This window comes from Haemaphysalis longicornis, unplaced genomic scaffold, assembly GCF_048455015.1.
Source record: "Haemaphysalis longicornis isolate Haplotype H1 unplaced genomic scaffold, Haemaphysalis longicornis Haplotype H1 scaffold_6, whole genome shotgun sequence".
In the NCBI taxonomy this organism is placed as follows: domain Eukaryota; kingdom Metazoa; phylum Arthropoda; class Arachnida; order Ixodida; family Ixodidae; genus Haemaphysalis; species Haemaphysalis longicornis.
In genome coordinates, this window is record NW_027526407.1 from 45,311,785 (window position 1) to 45,336,489 (window position 24,705).

General features: G+C 44.6%; 1 protein-coding gene across 1 annotated transcript in view; it reads right to left on the reverse strand.

Moving 5' to 3' along the window:
* Positions 1-833: 833 nt before the first annotated feature.
* Positions 834-24,705, reverse strand: part of LOC144142555 (b(0,+)-type amino acid transporter 1-like) — a 31,958-nt gene continuing 8,086 nt past the window's right edge. Inside the window, exons 2-9 of the mRNA XM_077674143.1 lie at positions 20,992-21,084; positions 19,663-19,734; positions 17,423-17,629; positions 16,686-16,787; positions 14,929-15,189; positions 9,694-9,819; positions 8,465-8,561; positions 834-3,920 (exon numbers count right to left, since the gene is read on the reverse strand). Coding sequence (XP_077530269.1) covers positions 3,140-3,920; positions 8,465-8,561; positions 9,694-9,819; positions 14,929-15,189; positions 16,686-16,787; positions 17,423-17,629; positions 19,663-19,684 — 1,596 coding nt within the window. The 5' untranslated portion in view covers positions 19,685-19,734; positions 20,992-21,084 and the 3' untranslated portion in view covers positions 834-3,139. The remainder of the gene's footprint in view (positions 3,921-8,464; positions 8,562-9,693; positions 9,820-14,928; positions 15,190-16,685; positions 16,788-17,422; positions 17,630-19,662; positions 19,735-20,991; positions 21,085-24,705) is intronic.

Genomic DNA, 24,705 nt, shown 5'->3' on the forward strand with positions numbered 1-24,705 from the left:
AAGCGGAAGGCATGCGCGCCTGAGTGGCTGTCAAGGATAGAACCTTGACTACACTTCGGGAATGTTAGAGATAAAACATCAGCCCTCACAGGTTGGTGGCTTGTCGCTTGAGCTGCTAATGAGGCCACACAGGCTGAATGGCGGGCTTCTGTTAGAAGGAGCTCAATAGAATAGCGCGCAGGGACATCAAATGTCACGTGGGTCGCTGGGCAGGGAAGCGTGTGGAAACACGCTGCCAGAGGCGCAGATAGCTCCGCATCGTCTCATACGGTTCCTTCCACTTCGCCGCATGCACTCTTCTATCAAAGCACTGCAGCCTTGGTGTTGTGTTAAAGTGTACGGACTGGGTTATCGAGGCACGGATGAAAGATGCACTCAAAAATTGGAAATGTTTTGTAACTTATCTTCAAGTAACTATGAAGAATGGTATTATTTAAGCAACAATGTTTTTCGTGGGATCTTTTTCTTTGCGAGGATAAAAATCCTAGAGGCGACCCTCTCTTACGAAATGGACTCCCCGGATATAGAAGCCGTATTGAATTTTTTGTGAGTGCCAAAATGAGGTTTGGTAACATAGTATGGACAACTTTCTGTGGCAATGCAGTCAGTCAAGGATACGGAGCCGAACCAGGCCATTTCGCTGCGCGCCTGGACATGTTAAATAAATATTTTTTGCTGGGCGCTGCCTAAGCTTTACAGAAATATATATATATATATATATATATATATATATATATATATATATATATATATATATATATATATATATATATATATATATATATATATATATATATATCGTTATATATATATATATATTCATTTTACAGCCTTGCATTGATAATTTGAAAATGAGAATAGATTATTTGCCAGAATATCTGAAATACAGAGAAATATTTTTTTAGATTTTCAGGTTTATTTGAGCGCTGATCTCCGCTGGCATTGCGCAGGTTCTCCTCAGAACAAATAACATGGCGTACTCGTTTGCGGCTGCTTCCTTTCCCCCGGGTAGCTCGGCACATCGTTCTCCGCATAGAATTTCCAAGAACATTGAGAAACAAAAGCTGTCTAAACAAACGAAGTAAGTGCTCTGCGATGTGTACGCCCGAGTGAGATTGACGCAACCGGGACTGTCGGTCGTTTCAGCATTTCGTTCGGTTAGCCAGCTAAGCGAGTTTACTATCACACGGTACAAGGCAGATGTTCTGAGTAGACCCCTAAAGTTCCCGAAGTGTGAGAGGGTTCAGTTGGCTCCTGGAAGATCCAGTAATGTTACTGGAAGGACAAGAGTGCAGCGGTACGTTAGTTTCACCTTTCGTTCTCTTGGACGGAAAGTACATCATTACTTCATTCGCCACAAGATGGTATCGCCCACGGTATAATTTATTAGGTGAAAGCGTTGCTTGTGTTTAGGAACAAATGAAGCGTAAGAAAGGCGACACTAATATGGCTGCACACCCGATGATCGTGGTTCAGCGCAATTAACCACGGAGCTAACGCGAAGAAATTAATTGAAGCAAATGCGTACCTCCACGCCGAAACCGAAACCGAAACAGTTTATTGGAGAGAGAGTAAATGTTTATTGAAAAAGAGAAGAGATCGGCCTGAGAAAGTGACCTTGAGCCTGCTACTTCCCGCTGGGTGTAGGGTACTGGGAACAAAAAGGGAAAGGAATGTACATGCAAGGTATGGGAAATGACAATGAAATCGACAAATGAACTATGTACAAGCCGTAAAACCTCACATACAACGGGGCGCTCAATCAGATGGTTACAGTCCAATTTTTTGGCACATGATTATCGTTCATAAAAAACAACCCAAAAGACATGGAGACATTGTTTCGCAATCTGTTAAATGTTGTCGCAACCTAGAGCCGATAATGCAGAGAAGCGTCACTAAGAAATGTAAGCAGGGTTTTAACGGCTAGGCTTTGTTTCCTGTTGTCTGCCAGCCCACATGCCCAAAATCTTTTCTTCGGACAGAGGGCCAGTGTCCAAGCGTAGCAATGCTGCCTAAAGGTTCTTTCTGTCACTAGAGCACTTTGGACAAGCGCTAAGCAAATGTTCGATAGTCTCAGGATAACCGCACAGAAGGCTGTCCGGGCTGTCCTCTCGTCCGATTGAGTGGGGATACTTCCGGGTCAATGCCACTCCAAGACGCAGCCTGTGCAGCATTGTCTCTTGACTTCTGCAAAGTCGAGGAGCATGACTGAGCCAGAACTTTCGCTCTGGATCGAGCCAGTGAAGGCGTTCATGTCGATGATTGCTTGATTGCGAGGTTCAACGCGCCGACGCAACGCAGTCGACGAGGCGCGCCGTAGTGGAGGGCTCCGGATTAATTTTGACCACCTAGGCATCTTTAACGCGCGCCGAAATCTCGTACACACGGGCGTTTTTGATTGTCGCCTCCAACAGAAACGCGGCCGGCGTGGCCGGGAATCGAACCTGCGACTTTGTGCTCAGCAGCGCAACGCCTGAGCCACTGAGCCACCGCGGCGGGTAGGCGTTTATGTCGATTCTGAGGGTCCGACGAATGCAAGGCTGCAGCTTGGTTACCTGCTCGGTTGAGTATCGCGTGAACTACTTTAACGCAGTAACACAAAAAAGTTAGCTCCTCCCGTCACACACCTTTCTCTCCATTGTTACAGAAAGCTGTCCCCAAGTCTACGTACAGATGCGTTTTATTACGGCACCGTGGCTAGAGTGTTTGTGTACTTTCGCAGCGTGCGGCGAAATTGGAGGAACCGTAGCAGACGACTCGTAGCTATCTCCGCCTCTGGCACTCATTGCGCGTGCGGGAAGGTTTCCACGGCACCCGTGGAACGCAGCCGCGCGTTGGAGTATTACTTGTAACCCATAAAAGCACCACGGGTGAGTTCAGTCCCTGGAAGTTCATACTATGAATGTAATGTATGGAACAGGGAAATAACGCGACATTTCCTCTGTTTACAGTTCACAACTGCAATGCTGCACAACACAACGCTTCCCATCACAGAAACATTCTCTACCTCTTCTGGCTACACCTGCGCACCTTTTCTTTCAAACAATGTAATAGTTTAATTCACCCCGCTGCAATATGCCCACCTTATCGCTAAAATGACGACAAAAAAGTTTTTCTATTAATTCATATTCATAATAAATCATTGCTTCTCTTTTAAGATTATTTCCAGCTCGTTCGTGCAAGGAGCGGAGAGCAGCATTTTCTGCATAAACGTAGTAACCGTTCGTGATCCAGGAACACTTGTTAAGAACACCATGAATGTAATATAATACACAGCTCCTCCTAGAAACAGTGCCAGTATGGCAAAATATTGGATATAGTTCACAGGGCGAAGTAATGGTATTACTACAAGGGCTATAGACAGAGCGAACTTCACCACGGCTAATGGCAGCGGGACACTGTAAACTCTTTTGGCATCCTTCATCGTGTACCGTAGAGTGAAGAGGCAAAAGGTGACGACGATATCCCACAGAATCTCTAAGAACACCGCAGCTTCTATCAGGTAAGATATGGAACCAATGAAGGTGAACGCCAAGGCCAGTACGCCGCGTAACATCACTCCACTTAGAGGTGTCGACGTCTCTAGTGTTATGCACGAGAAGATAGGCGGTAAGTGTCCTTGTCTGGCTGCGGCCAGGATGACGCGGCCGTTGCTGAAGAAGCCCGCACAGAGGGTGCCGAATGTGCTGATCGACACTGCTACGGGGATGAAATTTGCTGATAACGAGCCCCACGTGGCAGTGGCGAACGACACGGCAATAGCTTCGGAATGAGCGAACGTCCTGGCATCCAACACGATGAAGTAGGCCACGTTGGTAAGCATGTAGATGGCAGTCACTGACAGGATTCCCAAGAGAATGGAGCGGAGAATGTTCTTGTTCGGTTCGGAGACTTCTTCGGCGATTTGGCATATCTGTTTCCTGCAACCAAAGAAAATACGATATGTGGGCAACATATAACATCACGTTTACATTCGCGCTTTGCATCGGGAGGACGCCTCTTGTGGCTAGCCCGCTGTTTATCCAAACAGAGATAACGCGATTAACGCATCAGCTGGTGCTTCCCTTCCCCCAGCCGCTTCGCCGGTCCGCGAGCGAGTTAAGCGGAGTGTAGCGTTATCTGGTCATCTGGTTTGAGATGAAACGCAGAGGCTTGTCCTGCCAAACGGCAGCAGAAGCAACAGCAGAAGGAACCTTCGGAAATCCTAAAGTAAATTTGCCACAGAAAGCCTCACTTTAAAACAACACTCAAGCCATTTTCTCTCCCCGGCAGACTAAGAACTACCTTGGGGGAGCATACCACAGAAATCCCCCTCACCCAGCACAACGAAAAACGTCAAAAATTTGCTCCTTCAAGATGAGCCACGTTTTTTGGATAGGCGCTCTGTTTGTGATTGCAGATTAACAACGGGTGACCCCTCGTCTTCGTCTGATCCCTCTCCGAGCTATCCAATCCCTTGGGGTCGCAGCCCGTCGTTAGTAAATTCCGTAAATATTTGACCTCCAATTTGCCTATTTTTGTCCTCAACCCAATATCACTACTACAGATTTTGCAATCTTCGCCATGCAGCTTTACCAGTCCAAAGCAGATATACTGTCCGCCCAAACAATTATCGCTGACCGATCGAAACTACACTTTTTAACCCAGTGGCCCAAACCTCTTTATATGTTTTGTAACGAAGCAGAACGGGTAAGTGTCATTGCAAAAATAGTAGACTGCGTGGGAAAAAAAGACATCAAGCGAAAAGGCCGTTTGAACAAGAGATGGGTGTTGCAAAGCCGACAAATGGCATTGTAGTAACTGTAAGCGCTAAGGTTTTGTTTTTAAAGCGGAGGTTTTTATGCCTCAGTGAGGGCGACCCTCCCGCCACCAAGACGCAATGCAGAAAAACCAACTCGAGAAAAAGGGTTTCACAAAACGATGAGAGCAAGGCAAGGTATTTGCGTGCACCTGGGCGTGTTACTCTCTTTTTTTGGAAGGTAGGGCTTCTCATATGATGAACAAACCACCATGGTCAATTCGAGTTCGTCTTAATGAGTGTTCATTGCATATACAGGGTGTCCGAGCTATCGTGCACCAAGATTTAAAAAGAGAGAAATGGCGTCACTGTAGGGAAACCTAGCTCATAATATGTCGAGTACTGTAGAGTACAGAACATTTATTTTTTTGTAATGAGAATTTATAATTGTAATTAATTATCTAACTAGAGAAGCAGTCGCGACTGTGAAAGTGTCAATAAGGCACTTGTAGATACCCACGAGGGGCATCTAGCGGTGGTATTTTCAGCAACTTTTAATTGCGTACTCATTTATTCTGACTGATAAAGGGACCCCGCCAAATACCCGCCGTGGTGGCTCAGTGGCTATGGAGTTGTGCTGCAGAGTAAGGACGCGGGCTCGATTCCTGGCCGCGGCGGACGCTTTTCTGATGGAGGCAAAAAGCAAAAACGCCGTGTGTTTGAGATTTCGGCGCAAGTTAAAGATCCCCAGGTGGTCAAAATTAATCCGGAGCCCTCCACTACAGCGCGCCTCATCGCCTGCGTTGCGTCGGCGCGTTAAACACTACAATCACTCAATCACATCAAGCTCCCCAAGAAAAAAAATTGGCCGTGTATCTGCTTTTTTCGTTGCAAATGTCATCAAAAGGCGACAGTCTTTGTAGACATTTTCCAAGGAAATGCCCCCCTTTGCTTTCCCGCTCACCTCTTATGCTGTTCCTGCCCCGTCGCGCTCATCTCAAAGTAAACACACTAAAGGTTTGCCCAAGGCGATTTGAATTTACCGCGTTCCACTGTTGCAGGCCGGGTTCCTCGATGCCAGTGCTGCAGTACGGCGTAGACACGCGTGAATCGAGGCGAGCGACTACAAGGTTTATAGAACCGCGTTGCCGTGCTCCACGTGCGTTCCAAGCAGAACGTGTACCCTAGCTAGTGGAACCTTTCGTTCCTGTTGCCGCGTGATTCCTCATATGCCGCCAGGAGGTGGCGCGGCAACAGCAAGTGGTGGTTTTCTGCAGTAGATGTAGAATATCATGTGCTATCAAAAAAACCAAGCACCCATGAATTGTTTTTAAATAAAGGAATACTGTAAATATCCCTTGTGTACTAATTTCCTGTATTATATTTGCGTAATGTCTTGTTCTTGTTCAACAAAGTTGACAGTATGAACATATAAACCGGGCTTAGACGTTTACATTTGGCTGTGAGTGTATAAGACTATTGCGCAATATCTGTTTTACTTGGGCCGGGTGGCTTAATCGAGGCACAGACAGACGGACAGACATACAGACAGACCAAAATTTCTAGGTTTAAGTAGCCCAAAAAAGACTATCGTCTTCAAAAATTGACCGCGTATCTGCTCCTTTCGTTGCAACGTCGCCGGAAGAGAATAGTCGACTGGCGCCCCTGCGAAGTAAATGCATCCTTTGTCTTTCCCGCTCACCCCGCATGCGGTTCCACTTCCGTCTCGTTCCTCCGAAGATAACACCCCAGAGGTTTGCTCAAGTCAACTTAAATTTACCGCATTCCACTGCTCCAAGTTGGGTGCCTCGATGCCAGCGGTGCCGTATGGCGGAGACGCACGTGAATCCAGACACCCGACTACAACGCTTATAGAACCACGTTGCCCTACCCCACGAGCGTTCCAAGCGGAATGTGAAACCTGTCTAGCGGAACCTATCCTCGCTGTTGCCGTTTTATTTTTGTAATGCCACCAAGTATTGTGGGCAATAGCGGGCGACGGTTTTCTGCAGTTGATGCAGCATTTTATTTACTATCGCAAAAACAAAGCATCTGTGAATTTCTAATGCAGGAACACTGAGAATATCACTCATGCATTGATTTTCTGTCTTATATTTGCGTAATGTCTTGTTCATGTTGTGCAATGTCGGCTAGTGTGGACATTAACACCGGACATAGACGTTTACGTTTGGTTGTGGGTATATATGACTATAGAGCAGTTTCCGCTTCACTTCGGCAGGGGGGCTGAATCGTGTCACAGACAGACTCACACACAGACAGACAGACAGACAGACAGACAGACAGACAGACCAAATTTCTGCGTTTAAGTAGCCCAAGAAAGACAATCGTCCTTAGAAACGCTGCGATTGGTCAGAATCGAACCTGGTCGCTCACGTTTTGAGGCCGACCTCTATCCAATTGCGTTATTCCTACAGGTCGAAGCCATTTGGAATTAAAGCAAGCCTTTATTTGTCTCAGTAATGGCGACCGCCCGTCACCAAATCTCTATGGACCCCTACAACCCTAACAACAGCGAACAAATCCCTCGCGAGGAAGATCAGCGTTTCCACCATTTTTGAGGCTACACGAGGGGGCCTTGGTTTTATTTGTTTCGTTGGAAAGCATTACGAGCCAACCTGATTTAGTTTAGCGAGAAATTCCTGGTGCCTGTTCTTTAATGCCTTGTTTGTAACGCCTCATTTCAGAAGGGTAGTGTACTGTCTGGTTAACTATAGTAACGCCGTTTGAATTCATCACGCCAACATTACGCCTTACGTATTGCTTCGAGGTTTAATGTCGTCAACCCGTAGCCCCGATTTTGCGCTCGGAATCTTGCGCGTATTACTTGACAGGTCGCAGGCTCAACGTTCAGGGTACCTAATGTTATGGCTTACGATACGACTTTAGGCCTAATTTCTCACTGAGGGTTGACGTTTACACCGGTATTAAGTTGGGAACGTACTAACCATAATTCGAGCTGCGCGCATCCATTGACGACGTCAGAACTGAAGGGTTAACGTGAGGCATAAGTTCCGTGGATAGATGGGAGTTGCTATAATTAAAACTGCGAAGGAACAGATTTCCCAACTGTAGGTGTGTTACACACAGAAGCTACACATGGGCTATGCGCAGCACCGCGGTGGATGGCTCCCAATTAATTTCGACCCACCACGGACCTATCAGGTACTCCGTCATAACTGCAAAGCGTTTCATACACACGAAGTTAAACTTACCCGCAGTGATGAAGAAATGACGGAAGACGAGGAGAAAAAAACTTTATTCAACCGAACATTAAACGTCGAGAATGACCCGGAAGACCTCAGAGAAAAACGTTCAGCCTAAACTCTGACGCATACCTTAAAGTTGCTTGTGTTTGTCTAGTAAAGTGTTACATACCCGACAGTAATACAGACGTAGTGGTGTTTTGAAGAACATTTTTAATGAGCTGCATACTGCTTTCGCACCACAACTAGTGGTTTTCGCCGCCAAACGGTCTCAGTTCTTTACTTTAGGAAAGCCACATGAGTAAATCTGAGCAATATGTCTATATTAGTTGTGTGCAATGGTAGTTTGTCCTTATAGACATGTATCAGTGCTTAGATTCGCACAGTTTCGAAATTCGCGGTGCTTTTTGAATGGCTATTTTATATTTCTTAGCCTTCAGGGTATAAAATAGATGACTAGATAACGCAAGTTCAGCTGTACATATAACAAAAGGCTGCTTACCATCCGCCGTACGAGTACAATGCTCCGTAAAATGCGACGACTAGATCTCTCGCTGATTCCGGCTTCTTGAAAATTGTTTCATCCTGGAAATGATTACCTCAAAAAACGAAAAGAAAAAAAAAGATTGTTAAGAAACTTGTCCATCCACCACATGTGAAATAATTTCTGAAAGTAACGGCTTGCCATTTCTAAGTGCGTGTTATAAGTTCTATTTTTCTGAAAACTTTATGAGCTAAACATTCGCTCGTACCAAGAAGATGCAGTTTCTTTGATACTTTAAACGGAATACTTTTGGAGCACTGATAGTTCTGCGCACTGGATTCAGGGCGAAATCAGAAGTGGGAAGTACTGTGTCCTTGCAACTGGTTACAAAATACAAAAGCTGTACATTTATGCTGTACCATATCTACTTGAAGATTTACAAGGCAAAATCATGTTGGTGAAGCAGTATACGTCAAGTTATACGGGCGGTGGTTAACAGTTTGTTCAAATACTTCACAAATTCTGCACAGTTGCATTAAATAGGACGCGTGGGTACCTGCGAAACTCGCATATGTTTTCTAACTTCAAGTGCAGTTCATCATGAGCATTTTTAAATATGAACCAAACTTTATTGTCTTCAAAACTTGTAAGGGGAAATATCTAAATACCTCAAAACACTTATAGTTCTTTCCGCGTAGCAAGATGTCTGCCTTAAGAGAGGCTGTTGACTATTACAAAATGCTCCGTAACAACTGTGCGAGTATGAGTAAGATATTTTAAACCTAATGATAAGGAAAAACTTTATGGTGTTCCTTGGTTTAGAAAGGCTTTACACACTTTTCGTAGCTTCCAGTATCCATGTCCGCCTCCTAACATTTCTTCCAAATATCACTATTTAAGTTTGGAAATGGGAGGGTGGGGGAAAAAGGGCGAATAACGGCAATGTTGTTTTGAAGTTGAACTGTTTCGCGGGTTTTTTTTTGCGTCTGCTATGCCTCAGAAAAATGCATGCATGTCACAAAAGTGGTTAAAAGTCCAATATCATGCAGTTTGTTTCAAAAATACGGTTATAATCAATTCCAGTCGGACATTTTGCTCGCCAGGTCAACTTTTCTAAATACATTGCAACTAAACAAACTGAAAGCATAAAAAATCCTAATCATATTTTGCTCAGAAACTCGCTATACTTTTAAAGAGGCCTTCCACTGCATTCAGAATTGTGATGGACACCAAACATTCACACTTACTGCTGAAGGCGAAGGCAGCCCCGGTGATTATAATGGCGATAAGAACAAGGCACTTGATACTGGACAGTATGTCTTGAACTCTTGCCGATGTCTTCACAGAGAAGCAGTTGACAGCTGTGGCCAGACCTGCAGCAATGAAAGTTGTCCCCAGTATATTACCTCAGAAAGCTAAAACGCTGAGTGTAAAAGCATTGCAGAGCTAAGATTTTTTATTGGGTGAGTAATGGTGGATGCACTTAAGCATATGAGCAGTGTAAAGAAAGCTTAGTGAGCCACAGTTTGGTTGCTTTCGTCTGCATAAATATTTTGTGGCTTCTAGGACGGGACGTAGAAGTGCTTGCAAACATGTGTTTAGAAAATAAAAACAACATGCTCCACAGCTCTAGGATTTCTTTACAGAATTCTTTTCTTTAATTTCAGTTCAAAACGATAGTTTTTTTTCTTGTTGCGTTTCAAAAAACTCCGAACCAAAGCGGATCCTGATTTGGGTAAGCAAATCTAGCGTGGTGCGTTCTCTGTAGATAAAAAAACTGCGGGTGAAATTCGCTGCGACGTTGAAAATATATATTTCATGGTAGTGGCTTCGTCGTTATACAAAGCATGCTTATCCCCCGGCTCCAATATTTGATGGTGTGCATGCTATTCATGGTATTTATGAATTACAACATGCACACATGAGTGATAACTTCGGGTGAGGCGATGGTCCTCAAAAGAGGCAGTATCTGCCCAACTTCCCGCTCCGTTACATGTTTGTATACCTTCTCCAAAAGTTCGGCTAAGTGTTGTGCAGCCTATCACAAAAGTAGTACCGTGCTGGTTAAAAGAAGCATGGCATCAACTTGGAGTGTACAACTCACTTCATTCTTGCCGCAGGAATATTTGGTTGAGCAACGAGGGAGTTCTTTCTACTTTCCGCTTGGGAAAACACACCTTGAAAGACGGCAAACAAAACAGTCCGCATGAGCAGCGGTGCGTTCATGCGATGCTCACATCCTTCGGTAGACAGAAGCATTCCTGTATTACGCAAGATTCCTGTCCTGTTATTCATGGAATCTCTTACACACCTGTGTTTTTAGAGGTTCAGCAAAAGGAACGCCACTGATGCCTCATTTCGTACTGCAGAACCACAAGCCAGAGTATTCGCGGCCTACATAAGTACGATGTGCATAAAAAGTAATGTACTTGACGCTTCTATTTTGGGACGGTTATATCTGGGGTCGATGATCTCGCATCTCTAGCGAGAAGCGAGATCATTGGTTTGTATTAACTGAGCAGCTCTTTTTTAATACGAGCATTCGATATCCTCAATAAACATTTTCCCAAGTCCAGCGATTAAAAGCTCACTCATCTATGGTTTATATTGCTTTAATAAAAATGCTCATGCACAAAGAGTGGTAGAAATTATGGGGAGGGGATAGTGGGCAACTTTTAGCCCGAAACCATAATGCCGGTCTTGTTTTCTCAAGCAACCTGATGGCTCTAACTTGTGGTACATCTTATAGAAATATTTGCAACCAAAAAGGTATACCAACTGTGAAAATAATATTATTTATGCAGATCTGCTCGGCAACGGGGAATAGCAGCTAAAAACAAAGGACAAATGAACCGTCCAGGGCCTTTTGATTTCACGCATACTGGGGTAGTTTTAAGTTTCGTGCCTTCGTCCAGCGACCTCAGTCTCCGCGAGGAAAGAAAGCCTTGACACCCGCTTTCTATTATTGATTTATTGTAGGGTTTAACGCGCCGATGCAACGCAGGTGATGAGGCGTGCCGTAGTGGAGGGCTCCGGATTAATTTTGACCACCTGGGGACCTTTAACATGCGCCGAAATCTCGAACACAAGGGCGTTTAACCGTTTGCTATTAGGCGGAGTGCACAACTTGGTACCTCCGTACGGGCAAAGTTATCAATTCGTCAGCTCAATCAGTGAATATTTAAAAATAAAGATAAATAGCAATTAAAGAATGTTTAGAATTTATTACTCACTTGAAATAGCCGCACACTGAAGCACGTTTTATTAGGTGAACTGTAATATTAAATTCCAAGCCTCCGAGTGCTATTTTACATTTTCTGCTGCGTGCAATGCTTCCAGTTCTACTCAGATCTACGTTTCTGTGTTTTGAGATTGAATTGCTGCGAACTATTTGTCGGAGTTCTCACACTGGCATGATAACGGCAGACCAGAATAGTTTCGAAGAAACCTTTCTGTACACTTAAGTTTCCGCTTGTTTGCTTTAAATGAGAAAGCCTAGAGATAATCATCTTTACGTCGACATCGTTTTCGCGTCTCTTTCTTCGCTTTCGCTTCGCCAGCTTCTGACGCGAACTACTTTGACAGGGTTCTTTAGTGTTATATCGTGTTTTTAGTGTCTTCGCTTCCGTTGCTTTGCCTTATGGCAGAAATTGCTCGGAAAGCAGACTGCCCCACACTACAGCTTCCCTCGAATCCGGCTTCCGCGCGCGTGGTCCACATCTGTTCTACTCACGTGGCATTACGTCGAAATTTCACGCACGTGCACGATCACATACCTTTTACGTTCAGGGTTCATATATTCTAAAGCGAGCCCATTCACTCCAAAAAAACGCCCAGTTCTTGGCAATTTCCTCGGTGGGTACGTCCCACGAGTAAAGGAACAACAACGACAACACATTTTGGTTCACCTCGGGGAACGCGCGCAGATACATTGTGCATATATTTTCGCATTGTGCGTATCCGATTGTAAGTAGAAGGAAGATATTGCTTTCATGTATATATGGAATATGTGGTGGGATAGAAATTTTTCCTCCGTTGCTGGGAAAGTACGTTTTTTTTGAGTGACATGGTATTCGAACTACATGGAATAAAGTGTAAGAAATGACTGCCGATTACGATACTTCCTAATGCGATATTTGGGCGCAGCAGTAGTGCGCTGAGGAAGCACTCCCTCGTGGATTCTCTCGACGGTGGCGATTATGAGACTCTGCGTCGGCGGCGCGAAGTGCATCTCAGGGAGGGACCGCGATCCGCAACTTAGGCAGGGAACGCACACCATCGTCGCGCATAGGACCCGCTCACGTTTCGCCAGCGTCGCGCAGACGAGCGTCTCGTGCGGACACAGCATACTGCCCCCCTCTCCCACCGCACACTTTCGGAGAGCGCTCACGCCGTCACGGCAAACCGCCCTCCCCTCACAATTTCGCGATACTCTCCTCCTTACAGCATACTGCCCCCCCCCCCCCCTCCCCTACCACACACTTCGGAGAGACCTTCGGAGAGCAACTCGCGCAGCCACGGCGAACCGCCCTCCCCTCACAATCTCGCGGCACTCTCTTTCTTTGCTTTCTTTCACTATTCCGTCTTTTCATCGTTCACTCCGTTACGACGGCGACGCGGCTCAGCCCAGAGACGGCCGCCACAGGGCTGCGCCCTAAAAATGATGGAGGTGTAGCGCAGTCGCAGCGCACTGGCTCGTACTGTGCAGACCCGGATTCCAATATCAAGTGACCTCAAGACCTGAAATGTATTTTTACCTGCGTCTTTCAGAGGCAGTCTTTTTCTTGACCGGACAATAAGTGTTTCGCCCGCAATGAGGCACTTCCGACCTTCTAATTATTATTGCACATAACTGTACTGCAGCGCAGGGGCGCCCGACTCACTCGCCGCTTTCACACCGCTAGACGAGGCCAACGCGGCGCGTGCTTATTACCCTTCGCGGTTTCTGCATGGGTCTCCGAAGGTCCAAACATTCGCCTGTATCCCGGCTTTTTCGTGGGCTTTAGTAATGGGAAATGCGTGCTATGAAAGGCGTTTTGGTCACGTGTGTGGCAAGCGGTGGCGGTTCATTGCTTTCAGTGTCGCCGACGCCGGCTTGTCGCCTGAACGGGCAATTTGTCGCTGTTTAGAGAAAAAACATTGAAGGGGGTTACATGTTTTACTTGTTTGCGGAATATAAACTGTTTCTTATTTACGGAGCATGAACTCAGGGGGCGGTGTTGTATGTAGTCATAGGGCCTTCCCGGTATTAACGTTTCTTCGATATTCATCAATATTCCTTCGATATTCACTGTCCTCTATATATCCATGCGCCCTTCGACAACCGCGCTCTGCGGTCTTTACCAATATTCCTTCCATATTCCTTGTTTTTATGTATTCACACGTGTTTTATTATCACTATTCTCGATATTCACCGTTGTTCCTCCGAAATTCACTGTCTTTTATCTATTCATACGTCCTTCGATATTCACCGATATGCCTTCCATATACACTGCTTTCATGTATTCATACCTCCTTGAATAATCAACATTCTTCGACATTAACCAATATTTTTCTGATACTCGCTGATGTTTAGGTATTTATTCGTCTTTCGATATTCATAATTTTTCGATAATCCCATTTATTCCTTATATACTTGCTGATTTTGATGTATTCACGCGATCTTTAATAGTTTTCAGGGTTGAATATTACCTTTACTTCTCCGATATTCAGTCTTTTATGTATTCATATGACTTTGGACATAAATCACTCTTCGATATTCTCCGATATTCCTTCAATATTCGCGGTCTTTTATGTATACACACCTACTTCGATAAATACTGAACTCTCCCTCAATAACTGCACAAAAATTATTCAATCACTGCACCTGGAGTTGTCTACATGCTACATAATAAAGATTTGTAGGAAACAAACGAATCACCAGAAGCACCACTTGGATTTTTCAAAGAAATATTTCCGCAGGTGTTTCTTCAATGCGTGGTAATTTTGTATGCTGGAAACCATTATTTTGTTGCTCAAATTACTTCAACTTTTTTTTTTTCTGGTGACAACGTGAGTGCTACTAATATTTTGGGCGTTTTTTTCGCGGGGTATCGTCTATTGTTTGTGCGTGTAATGAAGCAGTCCAATTCCTTTTATGCCTGTGATATGTGTCGATCGTGTGGCTAAGCGGCTGTAATATATGCTTTTTTTCTCTGAGAAAAAATGCCCGTGTCGCGATGCCATGCTCGCTAATTCTTATTAATCGAGTATAAACTGTCCGCATTCTCGTTGAAGCTCTCTCGTGGGCGAAACGACCACCTTTCCGCAGTAACTTACGACTTCCAGGCCGCATATTGTGGATCCTGATTTCTAATGTTCCGTATAGTAACATGATAGGTCAGAATTTTTGCAAGGACCCACCACATGTCCAACACAGCACCTGCGTAACAGCCTCCCGTATCTAATATAATCCCTCCACGCCCCTCTACGAAGATACTTACTCGTGAAGGTTAGCGCTACGAGAACTGTGACTTCGTAGGGCGCTGGGCAAGTTGTGTAGACAACGCTGAGAGCGTAGCTGGCGAATGTGAGTCCCTGAAGTGCTCCGCTCATAGGGTCCAGTACCAGGGAGTGACACCACATTTGAAGAAATGGAAGGGCATCTCCGAATCGACCCATGAATTTGCTGGTTGCCGTCAGGTAGGCGTAGTCACCTCCAGAGGCTGGTAGAAGCGTCGCCAGCTCAGCGTAGCACAGCCCACCTGCATGGAGAGGTACAGCTCGATGTGGAACGCATTCTTCTGGATAGTTTTACTTACTCCTCTTGGAATAATATGCCGGCACTGTTAGTGTTAGTGCGAGGATCAAATCACATTGATATGTTTGAAACAAAGCTGCTTGGTCGTTATTTATATGTCGCTACAGCAATCTGTTTTTACACTTGACATGGGGCGCTAAGAAATTCTTAGAACTACAGATTAGTAAAATTAACAAAACAAAATGTAGAAAGTCGAGGAAACGTTCTACATCTTGGGTGGAAAGCTTATGCTTTCTGCTACCTGCACAGAATAAGTTTGAAGGTCATTGTTTTATTCACGTGAAAGCACTAAGTAGGGACATTACACCTACGACTATAGTATACTGACTGAGCTGGAGTTTAAGCCCTCTATTGCCGGCATTCAGCTTTGCGGGGGCCTAATATTCTAGGCATCGGCGGCTGACAAACCAATATTCTTTTTCAAATCTTACAGTTTAACCTGCTCCATATGGCGCATTATGAAACGATGATTGTGCGCCTAATGCAAAAAAAAGCGAATGCAGCGGCTGGATTTAAAAGTATGATTACGAGAATTCTGCGGACTCCATTTTTCGCACACAAAATTGCGGCAGTAAATCATACATCAGAAAAAGCCTCTGGTGTTACTTGACAACGCAGTTTTAGTGGCACTCTCTCTGTACAGTTCGCGTCAAAGATTTGGTATGAGAAAAAAATTAGAGGAACTCTCATGTCTATGAAGCACTCCTGTTTACTGAAGGCCCTATGAACTCAAGGATACCTGGATTGAGTAAAAAGTAAGAAAAAAAAGCACGCTGTTCATTCTAAGTGATGATTGCCAACAAGGTACTTCATGTAATTCGTTCTCTGTGCCGTATATAATCTATTCGGGGGAGTTTCATAAAATTTTAAATTGTTTTTTTCTCTCCATATTATAAGTCTCACAAAGTGTTTAGTTGGGCAAAAGACACTGAAGCTTTCCGCGCAATGGTTAGCGATTTTGTACATTATTTTAGTGAATCCATATGAAGAGCCATCTTTGCAAGCCCTCAGTAGTGATCTGTGCCGTCAATGAAAGCATCCTACGTTCAAAGCATTGCACGGTATAAGCTCCACGAGTCTGAAGCTACGCAACGCATTTTTTGAAACATTGCCATCCTAAGCATCCCGTCGCTTTACCTACACGCAAAGCATGCTGCTGCCTTTATTTGCCGCGATGGTAATTTCTGGCGCTGTCGGGTAATACGAAATACGATACGGTGATTTCCCCATTCATAATACCTTTTTTGTTTAAAACCCTCTGGATTTTCTCTTCGCATTGAACGAGCATAAATGCTTGTAATAAAGCTACCAGTTATCAAGGACTACATCGTTTAACTTAATTTAGCTTAGCTTAACTTCTTCTTGCTTGCAATAAATGGCCAATATGGCAGCTATTCATGGACTAACATCCAATCATCGATCAAACAAGTCCGAACTCACCAATGACAGCTAAAACTCCGCATACCAGCCAAACTGCCAGGTCCACTCCAATAGAGCCTGAGTTCCGAAAGACGGAGCTTGGTGTCACGAAGATTCCCGAACCTGTGCACAATAAAATAAAAACATTTTTCCCTAAGCAAGCATGTACATTCCTTTTTTTAAAAACCAGGCAGCGTTGTTACGACCATTGACACTATTAAAATAAAAAATTCCTACTGGGCGCCTTTTATTACACATTCAAACACTTTACCTGGGTCAATCACTCTAAAAGTGTTATAAATAAATTAGTGAAAAAAAGCCCCCAACATATATCCCTAGGAGGTGTGTATACAACAAAAACTGCAGAGCAATATTTCCACTCCTACCGCACTTTGATAGAAATATCACTGCTACGCCATATCATCTGCCTAATACACTACAACTGAATGCAGGGCCTACGACACGCAGGCATACGTTCTATCTGTACCGCTATAAGCTGTCCAGAAACTTTTCAACATTATTGTTACACATTTTATATGAACGCAATCTTCTTCTAGTGCAATTACAATACTCTACTCCCTGTCATTCAAAGAATTCGTGAAAATTTCCCCTACCAAAAATGAAGGGCATGTTGAAGGATAAGCAAATCATTTTAGACGCCATTTTAACCGCCGAACAAGAAATTAAATTATGCCGGCCGCAGGCACCAAAAATTGGCCGACAAGGCGTGCACAGCCGAAAAAAGAGGGTTTTCTCACCAATTATACTCCCAACCACCAATGCGACGGCACTCAGTAACCCAACTTCACGCTTGAGCCTTGGGGCTTCCGCCTTCGAGGTTTTTGTCTGCGCTTGCAGTTGCGGGTCTGGTGGCTTTGACTGTGCTTTATCTCTTTGGCAGGGGTCCTCTTGTGGTTCGATGGGCCGCCATGTTTTCCCCCGACATTCGCCATTCGATGAGATACCTTTGATTCAAAGAAATATCTATGTAAGGGATTCATCTCATAGATCCCAGAACTTGACGGTGATTCATTGCTGATACGGCTTACATGATCAGTAACGAAATTCTTCTTAAGCATAGGAGAAATCTCAAAATTGGTTGGTTTTGAATGTACGAGTGAAATGCTACTCTTTACAAAGCTGCGGTCATTTGCTCATCCATTGGAGTCCCTGTAAATTGAGACTGTATTCTACGAGAAAATGGTTATCGACACTAAATTCTTCCTAAAACCAGAAATTGTCTCACTTCCACCACGCCACAGCAAAACTTAACCGCTTTTAGATTTTATGATCCGCAAAAGAAAGAATAGGAAATGTACTTGGGAAGGCCCAAATGGTGAAATAAAAACCAAATCGACTTCAGTCTAACTGGCACTCCAAGTATGGTACACGACGGCAGGGTTAAAACAAGTGATCACAGAAGCCGTGTCACAAGAAGTGTCAGAACCCGTGTCCGCCTGCGTTTAGGAAAGGAAAGAATAAGGATGCTTAAGCGAAACACACCTAACCTGCCCGCTGTGGAAAAGCAAAGTGGAAGAATTCAAATTATTACGTGAGACCGAATTCTCTGTGTTCATTGAAAGCAATTATCTGGACACTGCGACTTCACGTCTCACAAATGCGGTCATTCAGTCAGCAATAGCCGTAGGAGGGAAACAGCCCAAGTTACATGAATTGAAGCTCTCGCACAAAACCGAGGACCTTATTGACATTGTTACCTGCAAATTATTTACAAAAGCAATTCTCAATCGCGTAAGTGCCACTTTGGAATTTCAACAGCCACGAGAACAGGCCAGTTTCAGGAAAGGTTTCTCAACATTAGACCATATCCACGCTATTAACCAGCTGATCGAAAGTGTTCTGAGTATAATACTCCTCTTTATACGGCATTTATAGATTATGCAAAAGCATTCGACTCAGTGCCCTCAACAGCAGTACAAACGGCGTTACGTGAAGACGGAGTAGGCGAGCCGCACATTGCGCACTTCGAAGATATATACAGCAGGTGCACGGGAACTTTGCTGCTCCGTCAACGAACTTATAAGTTTCCTATACAAAAGGATATCCGGCAAAGGGATACAATATCCCCTAATTATTCACAGCCTGTCTGGAGAATGTGTTCAGAAACATTAGGGGGAGAAAAACGGGGGTGATAATTAATGGGGAATATCCCAGCCACCTAAGGTTTGCAGATGAAATTGTTCTGCTCAGTCAAAGCAGCACGGATTCGCAGCGCATGCTCTGCCAATTGTACTCCTAAAGTATGGCTGCAGGCTTAAAAATCAAGACAAACAACGCGAACGTAATGTTGAGTCAGCATGCAACAACACGACACTTTAAGGTAGGTGACGAGGTGTTGGGAACAGTTTGCCCGTACGTGTATCTCGGACAAATCATATCTGCTGATCCAAATCATGAAACGGAAATTACCGGCACAATTTGCATGGGATGGGGTGCTTTCGGTAAGAATTCAGATATCCTAAGTAGTAAGCTTCCGCTTTCTCTCAAAAAGCTGGTCTTTACTCACTGCGTTTTTCCAGTAATAAAGTCGGGAGCAGAAACTTGGGGTCTCACTAAATGACTTGAAAGGAAACTTTGATCAGCACAACGGGCTATGGAAAGAAGAATGCGAGGGGTCCCACTAGGGAACAGACTAGGGTGGAGGACATTCTAGTTCAAATTAGGCGAAGTTAATGAGCATGGGTGGGTCATATAATGCATATCACGGACAACAGGTGGACCATCCGTGTAACAGATTGGCTTCCAACAAACCGCAAACGCAATAGGGGTCGGCCGAGGACAAAATGGCGAGACGAGTTGCGAAAATTTTGGGGGAAAACATGGACTCAACTCGCACTCGATAGGCGTGGTTGGACATCTTTGGGAGAGCCTTTCGTGCTGCAGTGGACACAACCAGGTTAATGATGATGATGATGAATGGAGTATGTGGGGAAATGCAAACATCAGTGTACAAAACTACCGATGTATAGAAGCTTACCATCAGAAGAACGAGGTTTCATATTCGAAGATGTGTCCGCTTGAATCTCTCACCCGCTGTGCCGACCTGCGGCTGAAGAGAGAAAAGCAAACCTTCGGTTGCTGGCGACAACTCTTTTCTTCCTAAACGTGACGCACCAATAGGCCATTGTGTACTTCGCTTGGCGCGCGCTGCGTGCAACGGGAAGCAGCCGGTATCGTATCACCTCTATCTTTTCTCTCCAAATATACGTGACCCGCTTGCAAGCACAAAACTCAGCTGCGTGGTTGGGAGCACATCTGGATTGTTCGAGCCAATCGCCACGCTACTGCATCGCAGCGACATGGCGATCCATTTCCTCAAATCTCGTCGCCACGTTACATCACTGCCTCTTGGGGCGCAGCGTAGGAAGCAGCGGCTTTTCGAGCAGAAGCCTCTCTGCTGTCGTTGCGCGGTTTTTTCTTACCCCATTCCCAATACTGTAATTGGAGAGGACGTGTTTACCTGACAAGAGCTCGGCGTCTCAGTTTATGTTTCGAGATTGAAATTCCACAGGTATACAGCCGCGTTATTTCTTTCCGCGTCATCTTCTCAAAACTAAAGCGTCCCCTCACGAGAACGAAAAAATATCGCATACACTGTATAGAAATAAAAATTCTGTGACTACCAACGCCCTCCCTGAGCCATCCGCAGCTTTGAAAAGACTTCGTAATTTCATCATTTCAAGAGAACATGGTGGCTTATCCAATGTAGAACGATGCTAGGACTGACTTGGCAATACAAACCAGCGCCTTCGCGTCTTCTTCTATTGAAAATAGATATTTATTCTAAGGAGCCACGTGACGAAAACTATCGATAAGCTACGACGCTTGCTTTATTGGAAGTCCAGGCCCCACTCACTTCTTAAGCACGAGATAAACGTCACACTGCGGGTGTTCTTTCACTGCTAATATCCGAATAAAAAAAAAACTCTTCATAGAGCGGTATGGGAGCTTGTGTTTCAGGCTGTACAGTCAGACCCAATCTGTACTCAGCCGGGGGACGGCTTCTCTGTGTTTCAAAGTTGTAAGGTAGCGGAGCATTAGTTGAAAATAAGAATAAGTAATGACTGCACGCAACATCTTTTGCATGGCTTATATGCATCAAGTAAATTTATCTGCGTAACACATGCATTGACTACGTGGGTAACCAATAAACTGCGAACATTTTGCGTGCCTTTTGTGGGTCATCTAATGTCTTGTTTCTATTGTGCATCCTTTCCATCTACCAAAAAAGAAGCCTCCCGCTTCGAATGCTAACCTGGGATGCAGCACGCTGAGGTCTTAAAAAAGTGTATATATTGTAACTTACCCATTATCGTGATGCCTGTATGGCTTTTCCCCTTGATGTTGACACAATATTCAATGCCGTTTTCAAGTGCTTCATTTCTTTCACTTGTGACATCTAACACAAGCGAAAAAAGAGAAAACAGCACAAAGAATGGTTAAGACAACAACAAAGGAAACTCCATCCTGAAGTTACAGCAAGAACAACTATGGTTAAGATATCAACTTGTATGTTCCTGAAACGGAGCGTGGAAAGTGGTAAAACAATGAATTTGCAGCGAACTTGTTGCTGGGCGTGTCGATTACAGTCTAAGAACATACTGAGATAGCGCAAAAAATAACATACAATAAAGAGGACAGGACTGGTGCTACACTTCCAGCTGTTTATTAGGCAAGACTAGCATCGTTCATTTATACGCACATCCAGACTTGTGCAATTCACGTGTCAGCATGCGTCAGCAAAAGAAGTTCTCTATTAACCGCACCTCGGCGTTGGACAATGTAACCGAAATTTAACTATCTATCGCCACCTGTATTCTACGGGTGAAGCATCTTAAAGGTGCCTTGAGGACAAAAGACAAGTTCAGTTCATTCGAAAGATTGCTCGATAGAATCATACTGACACCACCGTTAACGCACACTTCGCTCAAATAAGCTACATAACTAAAAAAAACGGAATGGCCATGCTTCCCACTAGCTGTACGAAAGAATAAGTTTGCGCAGAAGACGAGGACGAAGAGACGAGAGGACAGGACGAGCGCAACTTCCAACTTTATTATAGCAAGATACATTTAAACCCCCACCGGTGTCCCCCTCTTTACCATCACCATTTGCACCACCTGATAAGGCGTAACAAAATCACAAATCAAATACAACAAACAAAACAAAACAATTCGAGAACAATTCGATAAACCTCAGCATTTCAAGTAATAACATCTGCTGGCAATATGAACCAAGGTCAAAAGAAGGCCTTCTGCGATACGACAGCGCACATTCAAAGCTGATGAAAAGGGGCATGTGTCTTGCTATTTAATGTAAAATAAAGTTGGAAGTTGCGCTCGTCCTGTCCTCTCGTCTCTTCCTCCTCGTCTTCTGCGAAAACTTATTCTTTCGTACATCATGAACCAACTAGCCAGCAATAGAGTCCTACTAACCCACTAGCTCATTTCCCGCAGCAGAACCTATGAAGTCACATGAGCTCAGCTGTGCGATTGGCTGAGGACGGACAAAGTAAACGCAAATTAGGCATGGCTTATAGGCTTTCCGAACGAACTATTTGCGCGTAAGTGTAATGCACATTCATTTTACAGCAGTAAGAATGGTACGGTAAGCAATGAAAGTTACAAAAACGCACGTAAGCATAGAAGTATCGATGCGCACTGCTGTTGGTACTGGGCGCACTATGCTTGTTTTAGCTGCACAGCACTCCGCCGCTTTGAAGTTGTTTTACAAGACACTGGTCGATTGGCGTAAGCGGCGTTGTCTTACGTGACCCTGTTTGTCGAGAATAACCAAGGTTTCATGAGACGATCACTTTTTGCAGTAACAAAAACAAGCCAGGTACAAATACGCTAAAAAACAAAGCAACGGCGGACAACGGCTCGTGGATGACTATTGGCGGTGAGATGTTTGAGTGGCGCCCCCTGGCTCTGACGTCGGCTTAGGGACTCGCGCCGCTGTCGTCTGCTACACTCCGCTTGTGAGGGGCAGCAGTGTTTGTGCTAGAAATCGCCCGCTTTATTGCTATAGTGCATTAAAAAGCGTATTTCTAGTGATTCAGTTATTTTTGCCAGCTTCTGACACATCTAAATAATTTCAAGCTGTATCCCCCTCAAGTTTGATACACACGAGGAGAGAGAAAACAACTTTTTTTCAGAGCATCGGTCAGAAGATCATGTGTAACGCGTCTTTTCTAGCTTACTCGCGAGGAACAGCGCTTAGAGCTCCTCGATAAGTATTCAAAATGCGAAGGCTTCCCTGCAGTATTTTTGAGATGCTCTTATGAAGTCTCAACAGTCTAATGCTACGTACCAAGCAGCGGGCCCCTACCCGCGCATCGCACAGCAGGAAATAAAACGGCTGTCTTCTATTTCTTTTGTAGTTGTTGTCTTGCATAAGATGAATTTTTGTTGTTTTTTTTGTGCCCAACGCATTCATTTTTCTGCACCATCACAACCGTCCTATCAGGAGGTTTGGGGATGTTTGGGAGTCTCACAAAGATACTGTGGATATTTTGTTCAGGTTGTATGGCATACATTCCCTTCTTCACAAGTTGGCTTTCACTACGGCTGCGTGCGAGAAGGTGCATATCCGCAGCGTGCTTTGTTTATTCACATGCAAATACAATGAGAAGGTTTGTGCCACGCCACCGCGATCGCGCCCCAAACAACATGGTCCACAGTACTCGAAGGTGGGTTTTGTGCCCCAAATTTCTATCGTAACCATCGTTATCATAACGAACTGACTCTCAACTCGAACAATGATGACATGATTATGGCGTTGAAGGCATAATATACTCGCTAACTAATGCAATATATAGGATACCTGCATATAATACAAGAATCGAAACCGATGATAATTCCAAGCAGGTCTTTATTGCTATCCAACCCTTCCGGGCGAAGAACAAATCCTATTCTACTCGGGATGGCGTTCTATGAATTCAAGAAAAATACTTTTATTCTCTTTTCCTGGACTGAGGACCCGGCCTCGCGGTTTTATTGTTAAATAAAGTTTTCTCCTCCTCGTCCTACTCCTCCTCCTCTTGAGTGCAGTTTTCCTATAACGGATCCAAATATCGGGAAGATATGGCTGTGCAAAATGTACCCAAATATCCCTTCAGGTCTGAACAAGCAGAGTGTTATTTTATCTTTAACGTAGACGTGACTCGTTTTGCTCAATAAATCTTCTACTGGTTAGAAGCCCGGTCTAAAACGAGCACACGCCTATACACACAGTCGGTTATTTGGAACTCAACCTACAGTTTTTGCAGCCCGTATATTGCATGTCGGCAAACTTTCGTAAAGTGATGTGATACAATACTTTCGAGCGTTCGGCAAGTCGCAAAAACTGTTTTACCTTACATATGATTACCGCGAATTGTAATGCCTTCTGCCAAAGCCGATAGCCCTGAAGGCCTAGAATTTGTTTTGGTCTTCCAGTTTCGTTGTTGTCGGTTACTAGCAGCTGGCCTTTCGCTTTGTTCGAAAGATTGCTTAATACAGAAGCTGACGCCTAGCTCCGACTCATCGCGCTCCGCACAGGACCGGATTCTCAAGGAAGGGGGCTACACCAGCAATGTTTATTCCGTAGCGGTATCCAAAACTACACTTTAACTCACGCCTTGAGCTATACTGTATGCGATTTTAAGTCTGTTATAAAGATAAAAAGTTACGCACGACCAAAATCTGGTGCGGACAACCATCAGACGTTGACCGAGCGCAAAGAAACAGCAGGGAGATCGAGCCCGACTGAAGCAGACGACAAATGCGAGAATCCCTAAGCTGACGTCATGGAGGCGCGCTTCGAAGCGCCGCCCGTGTTCGCGTTCAGCGCCAATAGCAGCGCCATCTGGGAGGGCTGACGGACAGCAAGGCCGCAAACCCGAATGACGCAGTGGAAGTTCGCTTGAATACACGCGCTTCTGACGACATTCGTGACTACGAAAACCTACGATTTGGCGGGAGAATCAAAATTTTAACCTAAATTGATCAATTTCTCAGTGAATACGGCATCATTGGCT